General features: G+C 40.7%; 2 protein-coding genes across 3 annotated transcripts; both read right to left on the minus strand.

Annotated features, from left to right (window-relative positions):
* Nucleotides 1–299: 299 nt before the first annotated feature.
* Nucleotides 300–10,774, minus strand: etnk1 (ethanolamine kinase 1). Its single transcript, XM_030720667.1, has 8 exons — nucleotides 10,475–10,774; nucleotides 9,068–9,327; nucleotides 8,802–8,942; nucleotides 6,910–7,052; nucleotides 2,839–2,922; nucleotides 2,563–2,723; nucleotides 1,192–1,265; nucleotides 300–961 (listed from the first exon to the last, which is right to left on the minus strand). Exons 1-8 carry the CDS (start codon nucleotides 10,619–10,621, stop codon nucleotides 760–762), a joined length of 1,212 nt encoding a protein of 403 aa, XP_030576527.1. The 5' UTR covers nucleotides 10,622–10,774; the 3' UTR covers nucleotides 300–759.
* Nucleotides 10,775–12,419: 1,645 nt separating this feature from the next.
* Nucleotides 12,420–22,395, minus strand: pyroxd1 (pyridine nucleotide-disulphide oxidoreductase domain 1). Of its 2 annotated transcripts, none has more exons than XM_030720665.1 (13): nucleotides 22,071–22,395; nucleotides 21,899–21,979; nucleotides 21,497–21,616; nucleotides 19,993–20,121; nucleotides 19,629–19,702; nucleotides 19,350–19,546; nucleotides 19,155–19,252; nucleotides 15,858–15,960; nucleotides 15,632–15,747; nucleotides 14,884–15,006; nucleotides 14,523–14,660; nucleotides 14,248–14,337; nucleotides 12,420–12,690 (listed from the first exon to the last, which is right to left on the minus strand). In XM_030720665.1, the coding sequence occupies exons 1-13, from the start codon at nucleotides 22,146–22,148 to the stop codon at nucleotides 12,532–12,534; spliced, it is 1,506 nt and encodes a 501-aa protein (XP_030576525.1). In that variant the 5' UTR covers nucleotides 22,149–22,395; the 3' UTR covers nucleotides 12,420–12,531. The 2 variants fall into 2 exon arrangements, with proteins under 2 accessions (XP_030576525.1, XP_030576526.1); XM_030720666.1 differs by having other exon boundaries at nucleotides 12,423–12,690; nucleotides 15,632–15,744.
* Between the last annotated feature and the right edge of the window lie 938 nt (nucleotides 22,396–23,333).

Here is a 23,333-nt window from a genome sequence, read left to right on the forward strand (position 1 = left end):
AAATGCATGTCAGCGACAGTTGCCACCCGTCCCGTAATGTTACGGAGCCGTATTCCACGGAGTCCCGTAACATACGGGGTTCTGTATTTTACGAGACAGGTGGCAACTCTAGTGATGATCCACTCTGTGTTAAATGAAATCCATCGCAGCGACGGAGAGCTTTTTAGAATGTGTGCTTGTGTATACGTGAGTGATTCACACTCCAGTCCAGTAGGTGGCGGTAATGCAGTTCTATGTTGGTTTGCCAGCCCCCAATAAACCCACAAAAAAAACGTCAGCACTAATGCTGCTAATGCTAGTGAGGTGCGCCGCTTACACCGAGACAGCTGAGCGCTGCAGAGTTTAAACGAAGCATCGACAGTAAATTTGTGTCGATAAATTTTTAGAATCGATTTAATCGATGAATCGTTGCAGCCCTAGCGTACATGAGGACAGTGTCTCAGATAAATGTCTGGCCAATCCTTAAAAAAATAAATAAATGAAAAAATGCTGGTGTTTGCTGTGCATTTGCTGTGAATCACATAATGCTTCTTCTCCTCTGCGTTACACTGATCTGAGCCATTTGCACAGCTCCTTATAAATACAATAAGCTGTTTGCATAACTGAAATAAACGTAACCAAGTGGGCTTCACATTGTAACAGGTCTTAAATCTGTCTTTCACACACGCATACTAACAGTCTGGGCTTTGTCCTGATCAACCGTGCTTATCACTGCACATTCAGTCTATGGATGAGGACTTTAGAGGGGATCTTCATGAACTAAACTGGACTCTCAGTCTGGCTCTTCTCAACAGAGACCTCTAGAGGGCACTCTGACATCATCGCGTGAGGTGGGGTCCAGGTTTGAGAATGAGGAGGAGGAGATGATAGCGCGGGAGGCGCGAGCTTGTGTTCTGGTAAGTTGAGTGCAGCCGCCTCTGGTTTCATCTTGAAATACTGGTTAAAGCGTAGGACTGCATATCTGAATGGGAAGTACAGACACACACACACAGAATAACACTGTCAGCAATAAGATAAAAATGTATGTGACACATTGCAGTGGATGCCAGTGCAAAAATATCAGAACATGCTGTAATATCCATGTGGATGCTTAACATTTTGTTCTTATACATGTGATTAAGTTACAAAAATCTGCTGAAATAGCTCATAGTGAAGGGTGCTTGTTATATTATTTCAAGATGGGCAACATACCCCAAGAAGTCAAAGTCGATGGTGGAGAATTCGGCCTGAATCAGAGCCCAGAGACCCCAGAAAAAATGAGATGCCTAGACGCAAAGGAGACAGAAAGGATTACCACGTACTCGCAGTCTAAAAGTAAATGTCGTTTCTAATTACACAACATGGCACACAAGTATATACAAAACTAGAGCGGGCCCAATGGCAACAACTGCAAACAGCAGTTGATACTGCTTCAGTTGCCCATTCTCTACATTCTTTATTGCTGTTTAGAGTAAACAGGGCAGAATGTGCCTCAGGGGACAATGGTGAGTCTCACTGAGTGTCACCCATTTAGCGGCTGCTGGTGAACACGTCGCCAACATCCTACCCCCATATTCAGAGCAGGTAGCACAGTTTACAGCCCACATCTCTGTGCACTCTCTTTACCTACACCACTCTATTATCTGTGTTTACTGACCCAACAGCTTGCAGCGTGGAGAATCATCTCAAAACAAGCCCTCAGGACGGCACTGTGCCCTGCAAGTGTCTGACTTTAATGCTTTATTTTGAGAGTTTGGGGGAAAAGTTATAAAGTAAAAACAACTATAAAACAAGCAGAGTAACATTTGTCCTTCATCACAGGGTACACTGTATATCAAGGGTAAAATATATACTATAAACTTTTTTAAAATATTTATGCCAATTCCATACTTTTAGTAACAAGTTTGCTCGTTCTGCACGCAAACCTGGCAGCCATTTCCCATCAGCCTTCACCCCCCCCAAGGCACATCTGCGTCTAGTCAGAGAATGAATGTGGGTGACCAGGAGCGTTTGAGTTCTTCATAGTTTGCTTTCTGATAAGCGGCAAGTAATGAAAGATACAAGATGAAGTGCCATTTTGTGGCCCATCCTTCACATTTCAATGAAACAATAATATCGCAGATTTCTAGTAATCTGGTGATATGGTATCTAAAATACTCCTCCCAGAAAGGATAAAGAAACATGGAAAATACACACAAATAAAACCACCGTTGCTTGTTTACTAGCTAAATGGTTTCCTGCTTGAGCTCCTGTGTCTGCATATTAGTAAATAATGCAGTTTACTGACAAATAGGCAGAAGCTGATCTATAAACCTATCATACTGTATCTTGGTCTGAGTAATTGCAGATTTGATTACAGGTGCAGCTTTACTGTAACAGAGCAAATATTTGGCTAACAGTGATTATCTGCATGAGATAATTGAGATAAAACCTTTAATGAGTCACATGTGTTTCGACACATGTGGCACACCCCTGCTTATCAAACCAGGATGTGGCCTTTTTATTTTTTTCCTTTTTCCTATCAGTCCATCCATCAATCACTGAGCAGCCCTTTTGCATGTCAGACGCACTCCAAATACTTACCAGGGCAAACTGGTTTACTTGGACATACAGAATCTCCACCTCTCTGTCAGTGACTGCACTGCCTTGGCCCTTGTGCTCCTTATAGGCCTCGAGATAGGAACGGAGCCACTGAAGCTGAAAGTCCCGCTCAGGGTAGTGACTATAGTCCACTTCATTCAGGCCTGTAAAACAAAAATTATTGTAAATATTGTGCACCTATGCCACAGCAGAGCAGCAAATATAAAAAAGGTACACACAATTACTTTCACATATTCAAGCGGTTCACGTTACACTCACCAGCAAACTCATTGAAATGGTTCCCAATATCATAGGCTTGGTAATTGTACCCAGCATACTCGTAGTCAATGAACTTTACATTTCCTGGAAACAGAAGCATCATCATTTAGACAAAGCCACAAGGAGGCAGACATAATAATGATTATGCTGAGTTTCCCTCTGATAGCTCACAATGTCAAGGCTTTTCATGTAATATTCTATCTTTCTGACTTCCTAACTGGACTGGCTGGTTTAGTGAGCCAGTTTTAGGGCCAATGAGTAAGAGTTTGCATTTTGAATGTAGCAGAGGTGTCGAGAAAGGCACACAGTTTTAATGAAATTAAAAAGGACATTAAGATGTGCTCACGGATGTTTTTCTCCCTTTTTTCAAGAAACCACAATACAGGCAATAGCGCTGGCGGGAAAGACACATTAACAGAAAAAGAGTCCAAAGTATGACACGTGTGTAACACATGCAAAAGGAGTAGAGCCTGCTTCTCAGAGAATATTTGGTTTGGATACACACAATGAGTAAAAGGGAAAATAGCTGAGTCAGTGTTATGTTTTGAAGACAGAAAAGACGACGAAGAAAAAAAAAAAAAAAAAACAGAGCACGAGGAATAAAAAGGAGAAAGATAATAAAATATAAAGAGACCAAAGTTCAGACAGGTACAGTGAGCAGCCAAAGCAAACATACAGCAACACACTATTTGATTTATGCTCTCTTAGAACTTGTTGACTTACAGAAAACAAAGCACCGGATAATCAAGAGGAGAAACAACTGGCAGACGAGCATTTAAACTTTAGAGAAACTCCCGTGATGTTTGCGGGTCTCTCGCACACCTTAAAATTGCAGGTAAAGCCTCAGTTATAGACAGCCAGTTTAAGGCTAGCTTTGCAGCATATATCCATATATATATATATATATATATATATATATTTACCTGCCTGTGTAATTTGGAATCGGACGTTAAGAGCGTGGAGAGTAAAATTCAAAGAGTGTGGTGCTGTGTGTGTCTGCAGGCTGCTGAAAATGTGAGTTCACTGCACAGACAATGAACAAAGACAGAAGCATCCAGTCATGAAAGTCAAAATGCAAACACTTACTTTGACAAGCCCAGTAGTTACAGAGACATGAACAAAAACAGATTGTTTTAACAGTACTTTTAATTAAATGTCTCTACTCTTAATTATTATTATGTTTTACTTTAGCGAACATTTTTGCCTAGTGTATGGAACATTAGATTTTGAGCTGGTGTTGGACTACAAAGAAAGACACTTTGAGGTGGGTTACCAGCCGGCGTGTGGGTCCTAGCGGGACACAACTGAACACCTCCAGGCAGTGGCTATAGCCCCCCTGTGCAGCAGATGAAAAGGTTGGGGCAAACATCTTTCACACATGCTCACTCTCTCACTGACAGTTGTCTTTTATCCATTCTTTCTCTCACGCCCATTCCATCAAGCCCAACCACCACCCCTTGACTTCCCTTCTCCTAACACTCCCCTCCACCCTTGGTGCTTCTACAAATGACAGACACTCTAAGAGGCTTACTGTTAGCTGCAGATCTCGTGGCCTTTGGGACACAGTAAAGTGATTTTTCTTTGAAAACGAAAAATCTGAGCAACAGCTAGAAGGGCAGGGAAACTAAAATGATCCTGAGAACGTAGGGGAAAAAAAAAAGGAATATAGTCTTTGTTATAAGTGCATTTTAAACTTAAGAGTATTTTTAGAAAACAGTTAAAAAAAAGTGACTACTTCAAGCTCTTTTTGTTTATCAATTCAGGAAGTGGTGGATTCTCAGCTGTCGTGCTAGCAGACAAGTGGTTTCAAGTCAACAGCTACAGCTGAACAGAAGTGACAGGAGGTGACAGAGAAGTCATTCAGTTTCTTTTTTATGCCTACTCAACAAAAGGCTGTAAGTGCAGGAAGACAGAAAGTGCGTTTACTTAACGACACCTCAGACAGCTTGAGTGGGCGCAGTCAGAAATACAATAAAGATGGCTTGGAGCTGAAGTGCCCACAGTCTATTGTGGTGTCATTTGTAAAGTGTGATTTTGTTTTGTTTGGATGTTTAAAGCAGATACAATTACACTAGAGGTCTTTTGGGGCTCCTTTTTTGCCTGCCTGCCCCCCCCCCCCCACCCCCCCAATCTACCAATACTTTCAGGAGTACTATTAAAAATATCAGTCTTTCATCACTTATTGAAGCCTGAAATATGATTCTGCAATTCTGCAATCACACGCAGGTTTCATGCCCAGACTTGTACATGCCTATATGAGAAATCTATGCATTAACCTTTGCACAGGCACGCCACTGTCAGTGAAAGCACTGAAACTTTGTCCTTGCTCGTTTGAGGCGCAGAACCACAGGTGTTAATGAGGTTCTGCAGGAGGCTACACCTTCATAGAAATTTGTTTTTGCACAAGCTTGGTTTAGCTTTAAAGAAAGGCTGATGATATATATATATATATATATTTTAATCATTACTGTTAACTATTCCCATGAAAAGACAATTACTAACAATGACTTAGACATCGGTACTTTCCAGCTTCTAAAGCCAGATCTGCAAAAAGTTGTGAAAACTGGCCATTTTTACTTTAAAAAAAAAGTCTCAGTTGTTTTCTTAAACTGCTGATAACTGCATCATGTTACTCAGCCACAAGCAGTGAATTTGCGGACAGCCATTATCAGCTTATTAATATACATTTAGTGCAATAATGAGCATCTATTAAGAGGAGAAATGCATATGTGGTAATGACTTTATAAAACTACATTGTGGTCAAATAAAGTAACTAAGTAGCAAATGCTCTCAGTTAAACTCATACTGTAATCCTCTTGAATAAAAGCCAAACATTTACACTTGAATCACATTTGATGGCTTGATTTTACATCAACTGAGGTGTAGTACAGATGAAATAGGGTCCAAGCACCTGTGGCCCTTTTATTTTCCCTTATAGTTGGATTGACTGAGTATTGATCTTATCATGGGGTTAGTTTACAGAAAAAGAAATATAGAACATTGTATCATCATACCCTTTTCTTTCTAGCTTTTCTAGTGAAAAACTGTTAAGAGTAGCAGAAAGTAGCTTTAAAATGTATCCATTTAACTGATGCTCAGAGTTACTTACAGCAAGGCCAGCCATTAAAAGAGCTGTGTAACAACAAGCACTGAAGGAAGCCCAACAATAGTATGTCAGATGGACAACTGTTGGCCAAGTAGCAAAAGGAAGGTGATAGGTAGATACTTGGCTCCTACTGCTGCCATGAACTCATCCAGATTAGTCTGAGGAGTGGGCAGACTACGCGAGGGCCCTCAGAACCGACAGTGTGTGAGGTCTGTCTCTCTCCATTGCCTCCCCAGGGCAGGGCAGCCACAGCCTCAGCTGTTATTCCTAAGGGAGAAAGGCTAGACACAAGGAGCTGTAAGAAGGGTCTCACCCCTCATCGCAGATCGACGAGGGGGCTGACAGCTCTTAAACACCCCCCTCCCCACACACATAAATCCACTGGACTCATAGGCTGGTATAACTAAAGTAGCTCAGTGCAAAAGTATGTTTACTTGAAGACTGTTTTGTTCACATTCATACCAAAAAAAAAATAAAAAATGGCAACACTGCTACAGCACCAAAAACATATGCTGCCAGTAACACTGAGACTATGCATGTAGCATGATGCAATGATGTTGCTGTTTCAAGCTGATAACATTTATATTCCTAGTTTTCAGCACAGAATTAGAACGACAGATCAGACAAATTCAGAAAACAGAATGAAATCCAAACAAGTAGAGGCTTCTCTTTGCAGAACTTTTTTACCCAACAGCTGTGATTTTGGAGAAATTATTGGGCCCGTATTTCAACTAAGATTCAATCTGGAGCCTCAGAAAAACCCACCAGTAACTGGACTGTCTTGTCTGACCGTTCTAATTCTACAGCTACCACCCAATGCAAACACTGACAATGAGTGTGGTATGTGACTACGGTTGAAATAATATACTTAATGCAATCCTACGTGGGCGTAGGGACTAGTGTAGTTCGCACTACGACAGTTCATTCACACAGAAATGTTTGCAACTACATCATGTAATACTCACCTGACTTCTGGTTATAGATGATGTTTTTGCAGAGAAGGTCGTTGTGGCAGAGAACAACAGGTGAACCAAGCAAAGACAAGCTCTGCTGGAGCCACAACAGTTCTTCTCCAAGGCACTGTAGGCTGGGAACCTCCATGCTCAACCTGAAACGGGCAGAGAGTCAAAGAAGGTGAGTATGTTGAGGAGTAGGTTATTGAGACTGCTAACAGAATGAGTGATGGAGGTGGATGAGTAAGTATGAGGAACCTGAAAGTAGAGGTAGAAACAGGTACGGGAGACAACAGGGACAAAAAAATTAGAGGCATTAGAAAGCAAAGGGAGGATGTAGGTACATATAAATTTCTACTTACTCTATATTGCCAAAAGTATTCGCTTGTTTGCCTTCATGCATATATACTTGAGTAATATCCCATTATTAATCCATAGGGTTTAATAGGGTGTCAGCCCACCACTCTTTGCAGCTATAACAGCTTCAATTCTTCTGGGAAGGCTTTCCACAAGGTTTAGGAGTGAGTCTCGTGTGGAAGAACTTGACTGGCCTGCACAGAGTCCTGACCTCAACCCGATAGATTATCTTTGGGATGAATTAGAGCAGAGACTGTGAGCCAGGCCTTCTCATCCATCATCAGTGTCTGACCTCACAAATGTGCTTCTGGAAGAACGGTCCAAAATTCCCATAAACACTCCTAAACGTGTGGAATGTCTTCACAGAATAGTTGAAGCTGTTATAGCTGCAAAGGGTGGGCCGACATCATATTAAACCCTATGGATTAAGAATGGGATGTTACTCAAGTTCATATGCGCTTGAAGGCAGACGAGTGAATACTTTTGGCAATATAGAGTATATAAATCACATAAACCTAATCTGAGCCAGAAGAGAAATATTTCCAAGAAGGCTAAGTATCATTACAGGAATTCAAAAAATAAATAAAACAAAACAACTCCAAAAGATTATCACCATTGGTTGTTGTTTTAAAAGCTTCTTCACTACTAATGCTGTTACATTAGAGCCTATTATCACAGCGTCACTGTTAAAGCTGCAGTAAGCAGAAATCTCAAGAAGAGCAGGAACAGAAAATAGACACTAAAAGATATTTTCACTTTGTACTTCTTGTTTGGGACTAGTCTTAAAATACATGTGTTTTAAATTAATTCGTTTTTTTTTATGTTATTTGAAGGATGTGGCAAGAGAGCAAAACAGGGAAAAAATTGGAAAGGAGAAGATTCAGTTCACATGGTTATTAAGTATTCGGCCAAATTATTTTTAACTTCAGTATACATGACTCTCGAGATGCCACGGCTCCTTACAGTCTGTCGAGTATTTCATAAAGTATTAATATTTACGTGACCTGCATAGAAACCAACAGCGCATAAAGCAACTGTTTAATCTGGATTCCTTTTAAGTGCCAGTATACATAATGGCAGCTCTATTGAAGTCTAAAAAAAAACTGTTCATAATAAATAATATATTATGTAACAACTTTCATTACAGGCTAATTTTTTCTTCAGGGACAGTAAAATAGAAAACAGCATTGTTATAAAATTTGGCAATATCAGTCATTTTAAATTCATACCATGCTTTTGTTTTTTGTTAACTCACATTTTCCTTTTTGGCTTTGTGAGGCATTTTGTTCTTTTAAGGATTCAGAATCTGCATGTTATCTGTAGGGGAGTCGTGTATGAAAAGTGGATATTTACATAGTCACCTGTAAGAGCCGAACAATTACGAAACGCATTTTACCTCTACAGACAGCAGCAGTGAAACTAAATTGGGCTTTGAAACATGTTTTTTTTTTTTTTTTTTCTTTAAATAAAGGGCATGATGAAAAACTGAGTGCCAGCCAGCTCCATAGCTCCACAGACTGAAACTCTGATGTACTATTGGGTCTCACCTGGCATTCTGCTCAGGGTCATTGAAGTATTTGGGGATGAGCGTGAAGTACTTGCCCATCTTCAGCCACAGGTCAGACTGGGGTACCCAGCCGTTATGGGCGTGGATGGCGTGGTACTTGGCCAGCTGCCTGGCAATGAGCCTGCAAGGTGGAAAAGGAGAAGATTTGGATTACAACAGCAAGCAGCCACATACAAATGCACTACAAAATTATTTTAACTTTATTTTTATTATTTTATAAGACTCATTTTTTTTTGCTTGTTTTACCTGAAAACAGGCTGGCTGCGAATGTGCTCAGGCTCCAGTGCAGTGCCTTGCAGAAATTCATAGCACAAACCATTGTTGAAGGTACAGTAGAGTCGCGGGGCACAGCGGTGCGCATGCAGTACTCTGAAACTCTTCACCTCGTTTTCCCGGTCAATCAGCAGTTCGGTTTTGTTGCCGTAAATACGGACCAGAACTACATCCTGCATGGCGGTGCCCACATAGCAGCCAAGCAGCTTATTGGTTATGCCATCGGTGAAAAACTGCGATGAGATGGAGACAAGAGCAGAGAACAGCTTAATCAGGAAAATATATCCAAAAACTCCAACTTCAACACCTACAATTAGAGGAAGTGGGACTATACACATGATGCTATTTAAATACTACGCCTGAAAACCCACACTGTGTTACATAACCTTTGAGAGGCATCAGAGCTGGAAACCTAAAGCAAGAGAGAGTGGAAGGCCACAAAAATGTGTTTTTCATCAGTTTGGCTGATTTAAACTTGATGTCTGAACATTTCTGAGAGTTGGGCATACAAGCATACCAACTCTAATTGTTCACTTCATCTGGGATTGACTGAGAATGGCAGGACTGTCAGGAATTTTATTTTGCATGAGATAGCAATGGCTGGCATTTGCTGACTTCCTACTTTGCTCTCGCTGATGAATAATAAAAGGAAAGGACGGCGGGGCACCTGACCAGCTTTAATCCTCAGTCTAAATGCCCAGCAGAGCCACACCCCCACTTTGATAGTGGAGCGGAAAAATACAACTTTATGGGCGTGTTACATGTCACACTGGGATCCTGTGGTGCAATGTAATCAATTTGCACTCATATAAGATTAGATCAAGCCACTTATGTAAAGTGCAGTCATGGTGCGTTTGAGGTCTGTATTTCTTCCCGATCTTTACAACAGGTGGCTAAAAAATAAACAAAACAAAGCTTTCTAACATTTCTTGTACACAAGTAGCTTCTCAAATCTATAAAGTTATCTCGAATTTGGCGCTTTTAACACTCGTCCCATAAATGAGCGGGTATGCCTCGGTTTGAAGGCTGCGCAGAAAGGAAACCGAGACGAGGCCCGAGCTGACTCATTTACAAAGGTAAAACATTGACTGCGGTAAATTAGCTCAGTGTCACCGGGGTTTAACCAGCTCAAGGACACTCTCTGTCATCTGTCTAGTGAAATGAACATGTCCTGTAGCATCATTAAAATGACAGTATGGCCTCACATGAGCTCTGGGATGGAGATTTTTTTTTTTAATGGTTAACACCTTAATCGCTAAAACGGAAAAAATGCTAACAGTAAAGTCATAAATACTTAATACACGGGGAAATTACAAGCCACGGTAAAACCCGATAAAACCAGGCGACATGCAATAAAAGTAAAAATAAATAAAACCGCACCTTCATTTTGATTTCGGACGGCCTCCAGCTTGGTCTCAGTTCCTCCATCAGCTTCAGCGCACCCGGTCTGTAGTCGTTCTCCTCAACTGTCACATCTATTTTGGGCACAACGGGGGCCTCGTCGGGTACGTGGATGTAGCTGGCCATAGCGGAGTAGAGATTTCTTGAGACGTTTTATTGCTTTTACTGTTCTTAAACTGCAGCACAGCTATCAGCTTTCAAATGCGCAACGAATGAAAATGCTAGAAGGCTGGCGGCGAGTATATAATCCTGGAGTCCTTCGTGTGCGACAACGCCTCTCACAAAGCCCCGCCCATCTGAGAAAAATCGAATGACTCACTAGAAGCGCATGCTTCGGCGGAGCTTAATTTGTTAAAATGACTTCCCTCTCATCAAAAAAACCCCAAAATTATGTTAATTAAATGCTTGAAACTCGATGCAAACAAAATAAACACACTTTCCAGATGAAAACAATATTAATCTAAAAAAATCGCTCGAAATACTTGGTTTTACTTCACGGCGGCGCTCCCCGGTGTCGCACACAAACGCACACTTCTCCATACGTGAGCCGCTATATATTGCTGTCGTCACATCCGCAAGCTACTTGAATGAAATCCCCTGGCGTGACGCGTCTGTCATGTCTGCGCTTAGATGGCAAAGCTGCATGTCAAACCTCTAAGTTAGGCTAACAAAGAGAGGCTAAAGCTACTTAACTTTAATCCCGCTCTGTATTGATGAAGCCACTCAGCCAGTATTAAACAGTTTAAATCCGTTATATATATATCGAGGGCATCGCCGACAGTGCATTTTCATCTTTGCATTTAAAAAAGTGAATTGAATACATGTACCCTGATATTTAACCCTGATCTCAGTAGGTTAGTAACAATTTGTCTACAATGGCAATCAATGTCAGTCTTACCCTCTGCTCTAGCAGTTTCTATATAAACAAGGACTTTACCTTGATTTATGTGTTGCTGCAGGCAGTGTTGACTCACCCTGTAAACAATTCCCTGTTTCCCACCTGTGCAGGTACACCAGGGAAAGCTGGTCACTGGGCAACTCCCACTGACCAAAACTGGAGCCTGTCATCTTGCCCAAAGAAACCTTAGCAGCAGCAGGGGAGTTTGATGCTCATATTTCTTTACTAAAAACACATGGATATCATTTTCTAGTGCAAATCTGTTGTTGCTGCTTTATATGCACATTTCTAATCACTTTACACAAAGCCCAGTTGGTACACAAGATTGCCAAATCAACTTTGCACATAAATCAATCTGGGCAGGTTCTGGTTGGTAAGCCACTGGCGTACAAACGCAAGCCCACACGCAAACATGCAAAGAGGAAGTGGGTAGGTGCGCTAGTCATTTTTAAATAATCACTATGATCATGACTCTTTTCACTGTCAGTGTTTCTTGTCCTTTCAAAAGCAGTCATGTGGAGTGTTTTCAAATAGCAATATCCCAAAAGCAACATATCCAGTAACAATGGACAGCACAATGTAGATTGTTGCTGAGGCCTGGGAGGAGCTCTGGTTACTGTTCAGGCTGAAATTTGATCAGGAGTTACTAAGGCAGCATGGAAACAAACACATTTCCCTTTTCATTCTCAAGTGGAATGTGTTTGCCTATTAAAATCAATGGGTCAAGTGAGTGTTACTATGATTTTCACTCATACTACCTTCAGTAAGTTATACCTCAGGATGTATCTGATTTAAGTCTATATAATTAGTTTAAACCACAATGATAAAGTGATGGATATGCATTGCTGTGTAAAACTGTACAAACATCCAAATGTTTCAATAATCCAATGTTTCAATAAATCACTGAAACCATTTCCCAAGGAAAATATGAAGAAATGAGGGATGGCTCAAGACTTTTGCACAGTATAGTACATTACTTCTAAACAATATATATTTTTTAACACATAATTCAACCATCCATTTAGTACATGCAGTTTTGAAAAGACTTTAATTTTAAAGCAAAAATTTCATTTACAATTGCAAATATAATCTCTGTTTCAGACAGCTAATTGTCATTGTTCAAACTCTCCAGCAGAGCTCAGTCGAAGTAATCTTCTATGTCAATGTTGGGGTTGAGCAGTTCTTCTCCATATGGCGTCAGATCCATCTGGTTGAGCATCAGGTTCTCAAAAGTCTCTTCTAGATCTGTTTCTCCAATAAGCACGGCTCCTACCATCCTCCCTCCACTGAGAATCACCTGGAACAAAAATTTAATCGGCATGAAATTTTCTCTGGGTAAAATACTGGCCAGAGACTGAATATAAAAGACAGACATAGCCACTCTGATGTCACCGACTGATTTGTGGACTCCAGATTAACCTTCTGATTTTTCCTTTTGGAGTCTGAAGAAGCTATAGTGCTGTGCAAAATGTATTTGCCCACTTCCTGATTTCTTATTTTTTGCATATTTGTCACACTTACTGTACATGCTTCCGATCATCAACCTCATTTTAACATTAGACAAATTTAACCTGAGGAAATACAAAATGTGGTTTTTAAATGATGATTTCATATATTAAGGGGAAAAGCTATGCAAACCTACCTGACCCTGTGTGAAAAAGTAATTGCCCTCTACACCTAATAACTGGTTGTGCTGCCCTTGGCAGCAAGAACTGCAATCAGGTGTTTGTGATAACTGTCAATGAGGCTCTCACATCTCTGTGGAGGGATTTGGGGCCCCTCTTCTTTGCGAAATTGTTTTAATGCACCCACACTGGAAAGTTATCCAGCATGAACGGCCTGTTTAAGGTCATGCCAAAGCATCTCAATCAGATTTAAGTCTGGATTTGACCAGACCACTCCAAAAGCTTCATTTTGATTTGGCTTTTGTGAGCCATTCAGAGCCATTCTCCTTCAGCATTTTCTGGTAGAGAGCAGAATTCATGGTTCCATCAATTATGGCAATTTGTCCAAGTCCTGCAGCAGCAAAGCAGCTCCAGACCATCACACTACCAACACCATGTTTGACTGTTGGTATGATGTTATGAAACACTGTGTTAGTTTATGCAGATGTAACAGGACTCGTACTGAAAATCTGCTTGGAACATTCTGTACATCTTTGAATACACATACCAAGTTTCAGAAGAACTGCCTGACAAAATAAGGGAGGAGTAGCCACTGAAGTTAAATGTCAATCTACAGTATTTTTTGAAAATCCCCCCCCCAAACAAAAAACATACATACAAACATACAAACATACAAAACATACAAACAAACATAAAAAACAGAGTTTCATCTGCAGAATTAGGGACTAATTGTAGTAAGGGAGGAATATGGGTGAAAAGGTAAACATCGATGTACAGTATTTCTCCAAAATTTTAAAAATAAAAATAAAAAAATCCATCTCCCCTGTCTTGTAGAGCCTTACCCAAAGAGTATTTGAGCCAAGTTTCAGAATATTTCAAATATAAATGACAGAGGAGTAGCGCTAACAAAAAAAAAAAAGGTCAATCACAGTTAATACTTGATTGACCAGCAGGGGGCAATTACTTTTTCACACAGGGCCAGGTTTGGATAGCTTTTTTCCTTTAATAATTTAAACCATTTAAAAACTGCATTTTGTATTTACTCGGGTTATCTTTGTCTAATACTGAAATTTGCTTGATGATCGTAAACATTTAATTGTGACAAATACGCAAAAAAAAATAAAAAAAGAGAAAGAGAAAATAAATCAAGAAGGGGCAAATACTTTTTCACAGCACTGTAAGTACCAGACCATTTACAATCATCATATCATTATTCTCTGTAGTTTCACCTTGACATACTCCTGGCCTTTGGTGCAGCGCACCAGCAGCTCATGGTCTGGCCCAAGGCCTTGACCATTAAATTTTCCCAGTAGGACCACCTTTGGAAGCAGAAGGAGAAATGTTATTTAAACAGGCGCCATGAATCAACCTTGAGGCAAAAACCAGGCAGCCTTGTGAAATGACCTTCAAAGTAATGAAAACAGTTATACTTTAAACAGTTGATGTTTAACTCATTGGTTATCGTTTGAATAACTTTGCTACCTTGTAGTGAAACATTGCTTACCTTGTAGTTGAAGAATCTGGTAATATGTGAGAAGAGTTCAAAGCAGAAATCCAGCTGCACTGTTTCTGACAGGATCTGTGCTGCCATACAGCGGCCTGCATACCAGCCCATCTGACGGGCTTGTGTCCACAAACGCATCTGTACACAACACACACACACACACAGCGTGAGATTCAAATATATATTACAGTGGAAATATAACACTACACACAGAGAATGAGTAAAATATGTTAGAAGGCAAAAAGGGGGGAGCACATGTTACATTGTTTTATTGCACAGGATTACTTAAATTATTCCAAAGCATGTAATGTTCAAAGTTCAAAAATACTACACTATACAGTTTAATTGAATGTCTGTTTACCTGCTGCCACAGAGGGCTGTGCTCCCAGCATGCAGTGCACACGTCACCTGCAGCGTACACGTCTGGCTCTGATGTCATCATATGATCATCTACTTGTAGGCCGCCATCATTTGCCAAGGAAAACTTTCACATACAGAGAGTGACGATCGACACCATTAAAAAGGAACGTATGACTTCTGATCACAAAGAGAGGTCATGAACGTCACACAATAAACAGTGCAAATAAGTAAATCAGCTTGTTTGCTGTAGACTTTACACCAACGCTGGCGCAGCAGCATTTTGCTGGAAATCCAGTAACTTTCCACAGGCCGAAAACCAGAGCAATGAAAAAGCTCATCTATCCTTTACTGACATCTAGAGGCATTAAAACCACATTTCCACTAACAAAAGCAGATAAGTGGTCCAACTAGATCGCATGCAATTTGCCTTGCAGAACACTGAACATGGCATAAATGCGAGGAGACATGAGAAGAGGTAGGCTGTGTACTATTAGCTTGGTTATCTCATGTAGCACAATAGAGACAGTCATGAAATTGTGTGCAGTCCGATAACTTTTGGTAAAATCTGACATGGCACTGGCACATCTTGTCAGCAGTTGGCCAGACACATGACTGTATGATGAATGACAAACAGCAGGAAAGCATTTACTACTAATGCAAAACAACAACGTTCCCAAACCCTGAAGATCCCCAAAGCTGTGGCAGAGTCACTAAGAATTTCCACTTTGCATATGGATGAGTTTTCTTACAGTGTTGCCTTGGAGAAACGGCTCAGTGTTTGGAATGACACCTGTGGCGCTGACAACAAAATCGCAGCCAAATGTCTTGCCATTGGTCAGCTGGACATAAACTGGCCACTCTCCTACTGAGACAGAAGAAAAGCTTGAGGAATGGAAAAGTGCAGAGGGGGGAAAAAAGGGAGCAAGAATGGAGGCTGGTTCGAGGGCAACACCAAGCTGCAAATTTAATCCTCACCACACTCAGCTCTTAGTGTTTGCTGTGGGGATTTGTGAAGCTCCTCGGAAGTGAAGATCTTGTCCACTTCACACTGGTACTCCACTGAAACTCTGCGGGACACCTGAGCACACACCAACAATGTGAGGAGACTTGTCAGAACAAGAGGATGTTGAAATGGTGTGCTATACTCAGGCTTTTATAAACAGTCCATAACTACTAAATATATGAAAACTACATTATGGTCATGGGAAAGTGCAAAAATTTCCCACTATGTGCTAAAGTGGGAAATTTTTGCACTTTCCCATTTCTGAACTTAGCAACAAACATCAACCTTTACATCACCTGTGATAAATCAAGGGCCTCCTAGATGCAACTATCAGAGACATTGTACAGTCACGGTAAAAAAGAAACCCTCTAAGGTTTTATGTATGAAGACATAATAAAAAATCATCTGGTCCTTAGAATTAGGTAAATACAGCTACAAAATATGACATATCACACCATATCATTATTTTTTTAACAAAAACAAAGCCAAAATACAGAAGCAGTGTGTGAAAAACTAAGTACACCCTTACTGCGTCCATAGGAAAGGTAAGTAGCAGAATGCCAAGGCGGATAGACACCAGCAATGATCTTAAAAATGCAACTGTTGCAAGTCCATCATTTTTTTAGTGAATAAGATTATTCACAAATGTAAAACATTCAAGACTGTTGCCAATCTTTCCAAGAGTAAATATCCCAGCAAATTCACCAAAAGGTCAGACTGTGCAACGCTCAGAGAAACTACAAAAAAAAAAAAAAAAAGAGCTCCATATCAGACTCTACAGGCCTCAGTTAGCATGTTAAATGTTAAAGTTCATGACAATAAGACTGGTGGTAGAGTTGCCAGGAGAAAGCCCCTTCCCTCTAAAAAAAAACAAAACAAAAACATGGCAGCACAGCTTAGGTTTGCAAAGTTGCATCTGATCCTCTGTCCTTTGGACAGAGGAGCCCAAAGTGGAGATGTTTGGCCATAATGCACAGCAAAATAAAACCAAATGCAGCATAGCAGCCTAAACACCTCATACCAACTGTCAGGCTCAGAGGTGGAGGGGTGATGATTTGGGTTTGGTTTGCAGCCACAGGATGTGGGCACCTTGCAGTCATTGAGTAGAGTGTGAACTGCTCTGTAAACCAAAGTATTCTAGAGTCACATGTGAGGCCATCTGTCTGAGAAATAAAACTGGATCATGCAACAGATCAATGATCCCAAGCACAACAGGAAATCACCAACAGAATGGCTGAAAGAGAAAAGAATCAAAGTGCTGCAAAGGCCCAGACCTCAACCCAAATAAAATACCTCGGCAGGTCCTGAAGAGAGCTGTGGATAAACGAATACCCGCAAACCTCAATGAATTGACACAACATTGTAGAACATTGTGGGTTCCTCCACAACAATGTGAGAGACTGATTGAAGAAGAAGAAGAAGAAGAAACAGCCTTTATTGTCCCACAGAGGGGAAATTTGGGTGTAACAGCAGCCGCAGTTATTATAAATATAAATAAAGATATAATAATTCACACTATTAAGAAAAGAATATATATAAAATCAACAAACAATATTAACCTTAATACTACTAATAATAATAATAACACTATATACAATGTGCATGATGTGCCGGACTATTTACAGTATATTATATATTATCCTACATTGTGTAGGCTATTGTGGTTTTTGTTGGGAGCAGTGATGGTTATAAAGTCTTACAGCTGCTGGGAGGAAGGATCTGCGGTAACGCTCCTTTGTGCATTTAGGATGCAGCAGTCTGTCACTGAAGGAGCTCTCCAGCTCAGCAACAGTTTCATGCATGGGATGGGAGACCTTGTCCATCAGTGATGTTATTTTGGTCAGAGTCCTTCTGTCTCCCACCACCTGCACTGAGTCGAGAGGACATCCTAGGACAGAGCTGGCTTTCCTGATGAGCTTGTCTATCCTCTTCCTCTCAGCTGTAGACAAGCTGCTGCTCCAACATACTGCTGCATAGAAGATGGCTGATGCCACCACAGAGTCATAGAAGGTCTTCAGGAGTGTCCCCTGCACTCCAAAAGACCTCAGCCTTCTCAGCAGTCACACAGAAAACAATTACTTGAAGTTATTGCTGCTAAAAGTGGTTCTATAAGCTGCTGAATCATGGGGTGCACTTAGTTTTTCACACTGATTTTGCGTTTGGGCTTCACTTTTATAAAACAAATAATGACAGTGTAATATGCCATGTGTTACTGTTCATCTCAGGTTGTTTAACTTAATTTTAAAACCAGCTGAGGACTAAGTAACCTTTTATTATAGTATATCCATATATGTAAAACCTTAAAATTGACAGCGGGTGTACGTTCTTTTTAGCCATGACTGTATATTGAGGAGACAATTCCCCAAAGATCAACAGCTGAGCTCAGGAACACATGAGCCAGCCACATAGTGGTTGCAGTGGTTAGCACTGGGCCTTTCTATGGAGAATTTGCATGTTCTCTATGGGCCTGTGACAGTTCTTCCAACAGTCATAAGACAGGAATGTCAGATAAAATGTACAGAATAAACCACTTTATGAGTATATGGTTAAATGCGGCTCATAGACTAAAAAGATCCTGGTGGTCAGTGTGACTAGAAAAGCACTATCTAAATGCCAGTCCATTCCAAACTGTGTGCATAACAGTTTCAGCTGTGTGCTGGCAGGCATACTTGTCATTGTAGTTAAGCATCCTTTTGAACTTGTTTTGGACGTGTTTCCATAATGAATTAGTCTGGCATTTATGTCATCATTTGTACTGTTATGTAACTTTGCACATGCACTGCAGAAGTATAACCTGGGGAGAAAGGGCTTTTTAAACCTTATTTTAGGCAAGGTTAGCAAAACATTTTGAGCCTTGTTTAATCATATTTGAGATTCTATGCTTGCAGTTCAGGGTTATTGGCTCTCTCCTAATTCATTTAGATAGGGGCTTCAAAATAAAATGTGTTGCCAATATAGCTACTGAGCAGCAAGACAAGCTTCGAGAAGGATTTTGATACTACAAATTTACTAATGAGCCAGTAGAAGGCAACCGCAGCTATGCTTTTAGGTTAATGGCCCTACATGTTTACAAAACTAATCACACATCTTAAAACATGATATCTACAGAAGCAGAGCACATAAGACATTTTAGGGACTTTTTTTCAAGACTCTTAAACAGCCCATGAGAACCCAGAGGTCAAAACTGACCATTAGGCTTAGCTACTGCCCACAAACTTCATAAACTGACCTTCATGGTTAAGCTAACAAACAAGCACACACTGTCGCACCTGCTCTGCTCCTCGAAGAGCTATTCCTTCATGCCAGTCTGGACCCAGAGCACTTCCAGAATCCGTAGGACCATGACCGTACCCTTGTGAGCTTCTATCTGAGGATATACGAACACATGCATACTTCTGTTTGTATTAAAGGAAAGAATAGCAGGCGGAGATCCCCTGTGTAGCACAGGAAGGAAAAGGAAGAACCTGCTGTGAAGATCTGTGAGGCTCCGGGGGCTGGTTCCTCTGTAGTGAAGCGAGGCCTCTTACAGGGGGCAGCTACCTGGGGTTTGTCGGACTCGAGTGACGGGATGAGGAACTGTGCCGCTCCGGCATCAAAAAAGGCGTTTCCTATGGCCTTGTCCTTCACAGCCCAGATCACCTCACAGCCCTCCACCTCATTCCTAAAGAACCCAAGTTCACAAGTACTGAATAAAGCATGAATAACTGTGGGCTTAAACGGCATTTTGGTTGCAGTAGACTTACACTAATTCCAAGGCAATTCCTCCATTTCCAACAATAACAATCCTCTTAGCTTTGGATAGCCGCTTCTGAAACTCCTTTAAAAACACAAAGAAAAAAATATTGTATCTTCCAATAGCGCGCCTGGATTATTGACTGTTAGATATGACTAAAATGCAATCATTCACAGACATCACATTAATAGGGTAGGGGAAAAAACTAGGAATAGAAGAAGAACAAATAAAACAGCCCAAGACATATCAAAATACAAGAAGTTTTTCTTTTTCTTTGGTGTTACTCTGAGAAAGTCTTATGAGGTTCGTTTCCTCAGTAATTTCAGACCTAAATGCCATTAGCTACACAAATATATAGAAGATTTGGCTTGTACCTGAGCGCTATCTGTGTCCCGGATCCCCAGCACATAAGGGTTGTCCTGGGTTAGCAGCTTGGGTCTGGCACCGCTGCAGATACACAGCTTCTTATAACCAAAAACCCGGCCATCTGCAGTTTCCACACACTGATTAGGAGAGAAGAATTTAAAAGGGAAACAGTGATTAATTATGAGCTTTTAACTGCTTGTCCCCATACCCCCAGTTTCTTTAAAAGCTCAAGGGGTGTGATTTAAACATAAAAGTGATCTTTTAAACTTCTTCGTCTCGTAGGGGTTAACACATTTGCCTAATGCGTGAAAGATCCCTGGTTCGAGACCAGGAGGAGACTCAAATCCCTAGGAGGGTTGCAACAGAAGGGCACGTCCCACGTAAAAATCTGCCAAATCAAACATGCAGATCCATCCACTGTGATGACGGCTTGTGAATAAATGATAGAATAAACTAGAACATCAATGACGTAGTAGCTCATCCGATTCAGGATCCATCACAACTCACAGGTTGTTGACTGTAAAATGACATATGTTACCCTGACCTTGAGCACAGGTTGAGTGAAGATCCAAATCTGACCAATACTCCAGGAGGAATAGCAATTCAGATGGATGGACGGCTTGCAACTGCAAAAGCTTATCATTCCTTCATCCGGATAAACTAAAAATAATCTCCTTGATGGTGATGGAAAAACATTACGAGGTCAAGAAAAGAATTCTCAGAATCTGGCAGCAGTAACACTGGACTACCAATTAATGTAAGCACAAATGTTGCTGATATGGGTCTGTAACATCTGTGCACAATGTACTGAAGATGAACAAGACAAAGCATATCCTTAATACTTCACCCTATGAGTTCTTATCAGGTTGTATAAGGTGGATCACTTTATTACCTCCAAACAAAGAACAACAGTCAACAGTTCTTTCTACTCAGATTTTCTCTTCCAGCAAAGAGATGATCCACTTTAACGCTTCCTTTTACTAAAGCTTTCAGCACAACTGAAGTCAAATGAATTATTGATAATCCTAAAAGCTGATGCCCAAACTGAAGGCATAACCAGTACAGACTGAATTACACTACAGCCTTCACTTCACTTTGATCATTTTAATTTGGCTAATTATCTTTATTTGCCGGACGTGTTTCTAAACCCATTACAAAGTGCTTCATGGAAGGCAGCAAATTCATAGCAAGCAGACTTTAAGAATGTAGAGTAATATTTATATTTCAAATAGCATTTTTAACAAATTGTGATGCATAAGATGGAAAATGCTGTATTTGACATGATGATTGCTGTCACTTGACAATTATGTCGATCATTTGTTTTCATGAGATTGTTCTGAACTGTGGGAGGGCAGATTCACTGTTCTACCACAGCTGAGCCTGCCCACCACATGTCCACAAGGTGGCAATAGATAACAGTCACCAAAAAGTGTAAAGATCTCTTTCATGAAATCGCTGTTTCCACTGTTATAATCACATATGCATCCTACATGCAGCCAAGCAGCTCCTTACATGTGACTTTGTGTGGAGGGATTTGAGAGCAGAACGGATGATAGTCAGGTTAGGGAATTTTTCCTCCAGAACACTGGATGGTCGCTCCTCCACATCAAACTCTTCCAGTGTCCTGGCCACCTTTCAGAGGAGGACAATTGCAGTGTTAAATCCCATTCAGAGAACTGATAAGCCAGAGTACTGATTGCCAAACACGAACAAGGACATGCAGTGTGCACGATACACATACTATGTCTTTTAAAGGTAGCTTATATGTGAATCATAATATATTACTGTTATTATTATTATTATTGACGATCATTTTGCATTTGTAACGTGGGAGTCTGTGAGAACAAATCGACAACTCTGTCAGAGCTGAAGCTCCCACTGAGCCACCACCACTGTCATCACCGTCCTTCTGACCTGTCTGTAGTTGGTCACTGCCTTGATGTGGGGACCTGCAGTAATCAGAGCCACGTCAGCGGACGGAATCTGGGACGACAGCTGTCAATGTAGATTAAGATGTACGTTAAGTAGCTACATGGCACACGCATTGTCCTAGCAAAGGTTTTACATGTCGCTCATCCCATTTCACCTGCTCAACACACGTCACGCCTGCGATGCCGCCCCCCACGACCACAAACTCAAACGTTTTCTCTTTTTTATTTTCCATTCTTCTGAAAGGATAAGCTAAGGGAACCTAGCTAACACTAGAACAGTAGCATTTTCAAGACGCCTAAACGGGGTTTAACAGTCATAAGGTTTATTGGACTCTCCTTTTCCTGCATAACGTGGAGACGTCTGTACACATTAGGCTTAAATAGCTAGAGGCTAAAATGTCTGAATACTATCAAAAACTTATTCTCGAGAATGCTAAGATGCTTTAGCACACATGCGACTGACGCTGCGTTTGAAACGCCTCGGAAATGGGAAGTTTTGTCTTGAAACATCATTTACGACCTCTGCGCGTCGAATCTTTTACTAATATCAAACAATGTACGTGAAGTAAAGCGAGTGACGGCTTTTAAGGCGTTTTCACTGACGTTGAGTGAAAACGCCTTAAAAGCAAATCTATTACAATCTATTACAAATCTATTACATTTGGACGTTCGTGCAAATGTAATAGATTTAGATAAATAAATAGATAAACTTTTGTTACTTTTAGGTTTCTATTTTGTACGTATTTAACGAATAAGGTGGAAGTATGAGTTAAGAAATTATATTTTATATATATTTTATATATTGGAATTATAATTATATTTTATGTCCTGGTGGAGATGATAAATTCCGACTTTTGTGTTGTTTCCGAATGCAACACCACCACACTAATCTAACTTCCGTGTTTATGTGAAGCGACGGCAAGCAGCAGGAAAACTTTCGCGAACATAATTTCCAAACACGTACACCAGTGGTTCTCAAATCCAGGCCTGGTGGCCCGATGTCCTGCAGGTTTTAGATGTGTCACTGCTTCAACACACCTGAATCAAATATAGAAGTCATTAGCAGGACTCTGGAGAACTGAGGAGGTAATTCAGCCATTTGATTCAGGTGTGTTGGATCAGGGACACATCTAAAACCTGCAGGACACCGGGCCATGAGGCCTGGGTTTGAGAATCCCTGGCATACACCAAGAACTCAGATATTTAAATTAATCCATGTGTTTGTGACACCTAATGTTTTTAAGAACCATGAATAATTTCTGAGAACCGAAAGGTATCCTTGTATCCGTGAGGCTTGCAGTTGTTAATTCGCTGTACTTGCACTATATTGCCAAAAGTATTTGCTCGTCTGCCTTCGCATGTATATGAACTTGAGTAACATCCCAGTCTTAATCTATAGGGTTTAATATGATGTCGGC

The sequence above is a fragment of the Archocentrus centrarchus genome, chromosome 23 (assembly GCF_007364275.1).
Source record: "Archocentrus centrarchus isolate MPI-CPG fArcCen1 chromosome 23, fArcCen1, whole genome shotgun sequence".
NCBI classification, from domain to species: Eukaryota; Metazoa; Chordata; class Actinopteri; order Cichliformes; family Cichlidae; genus Archocentrus; species Archocentrus centrarchus.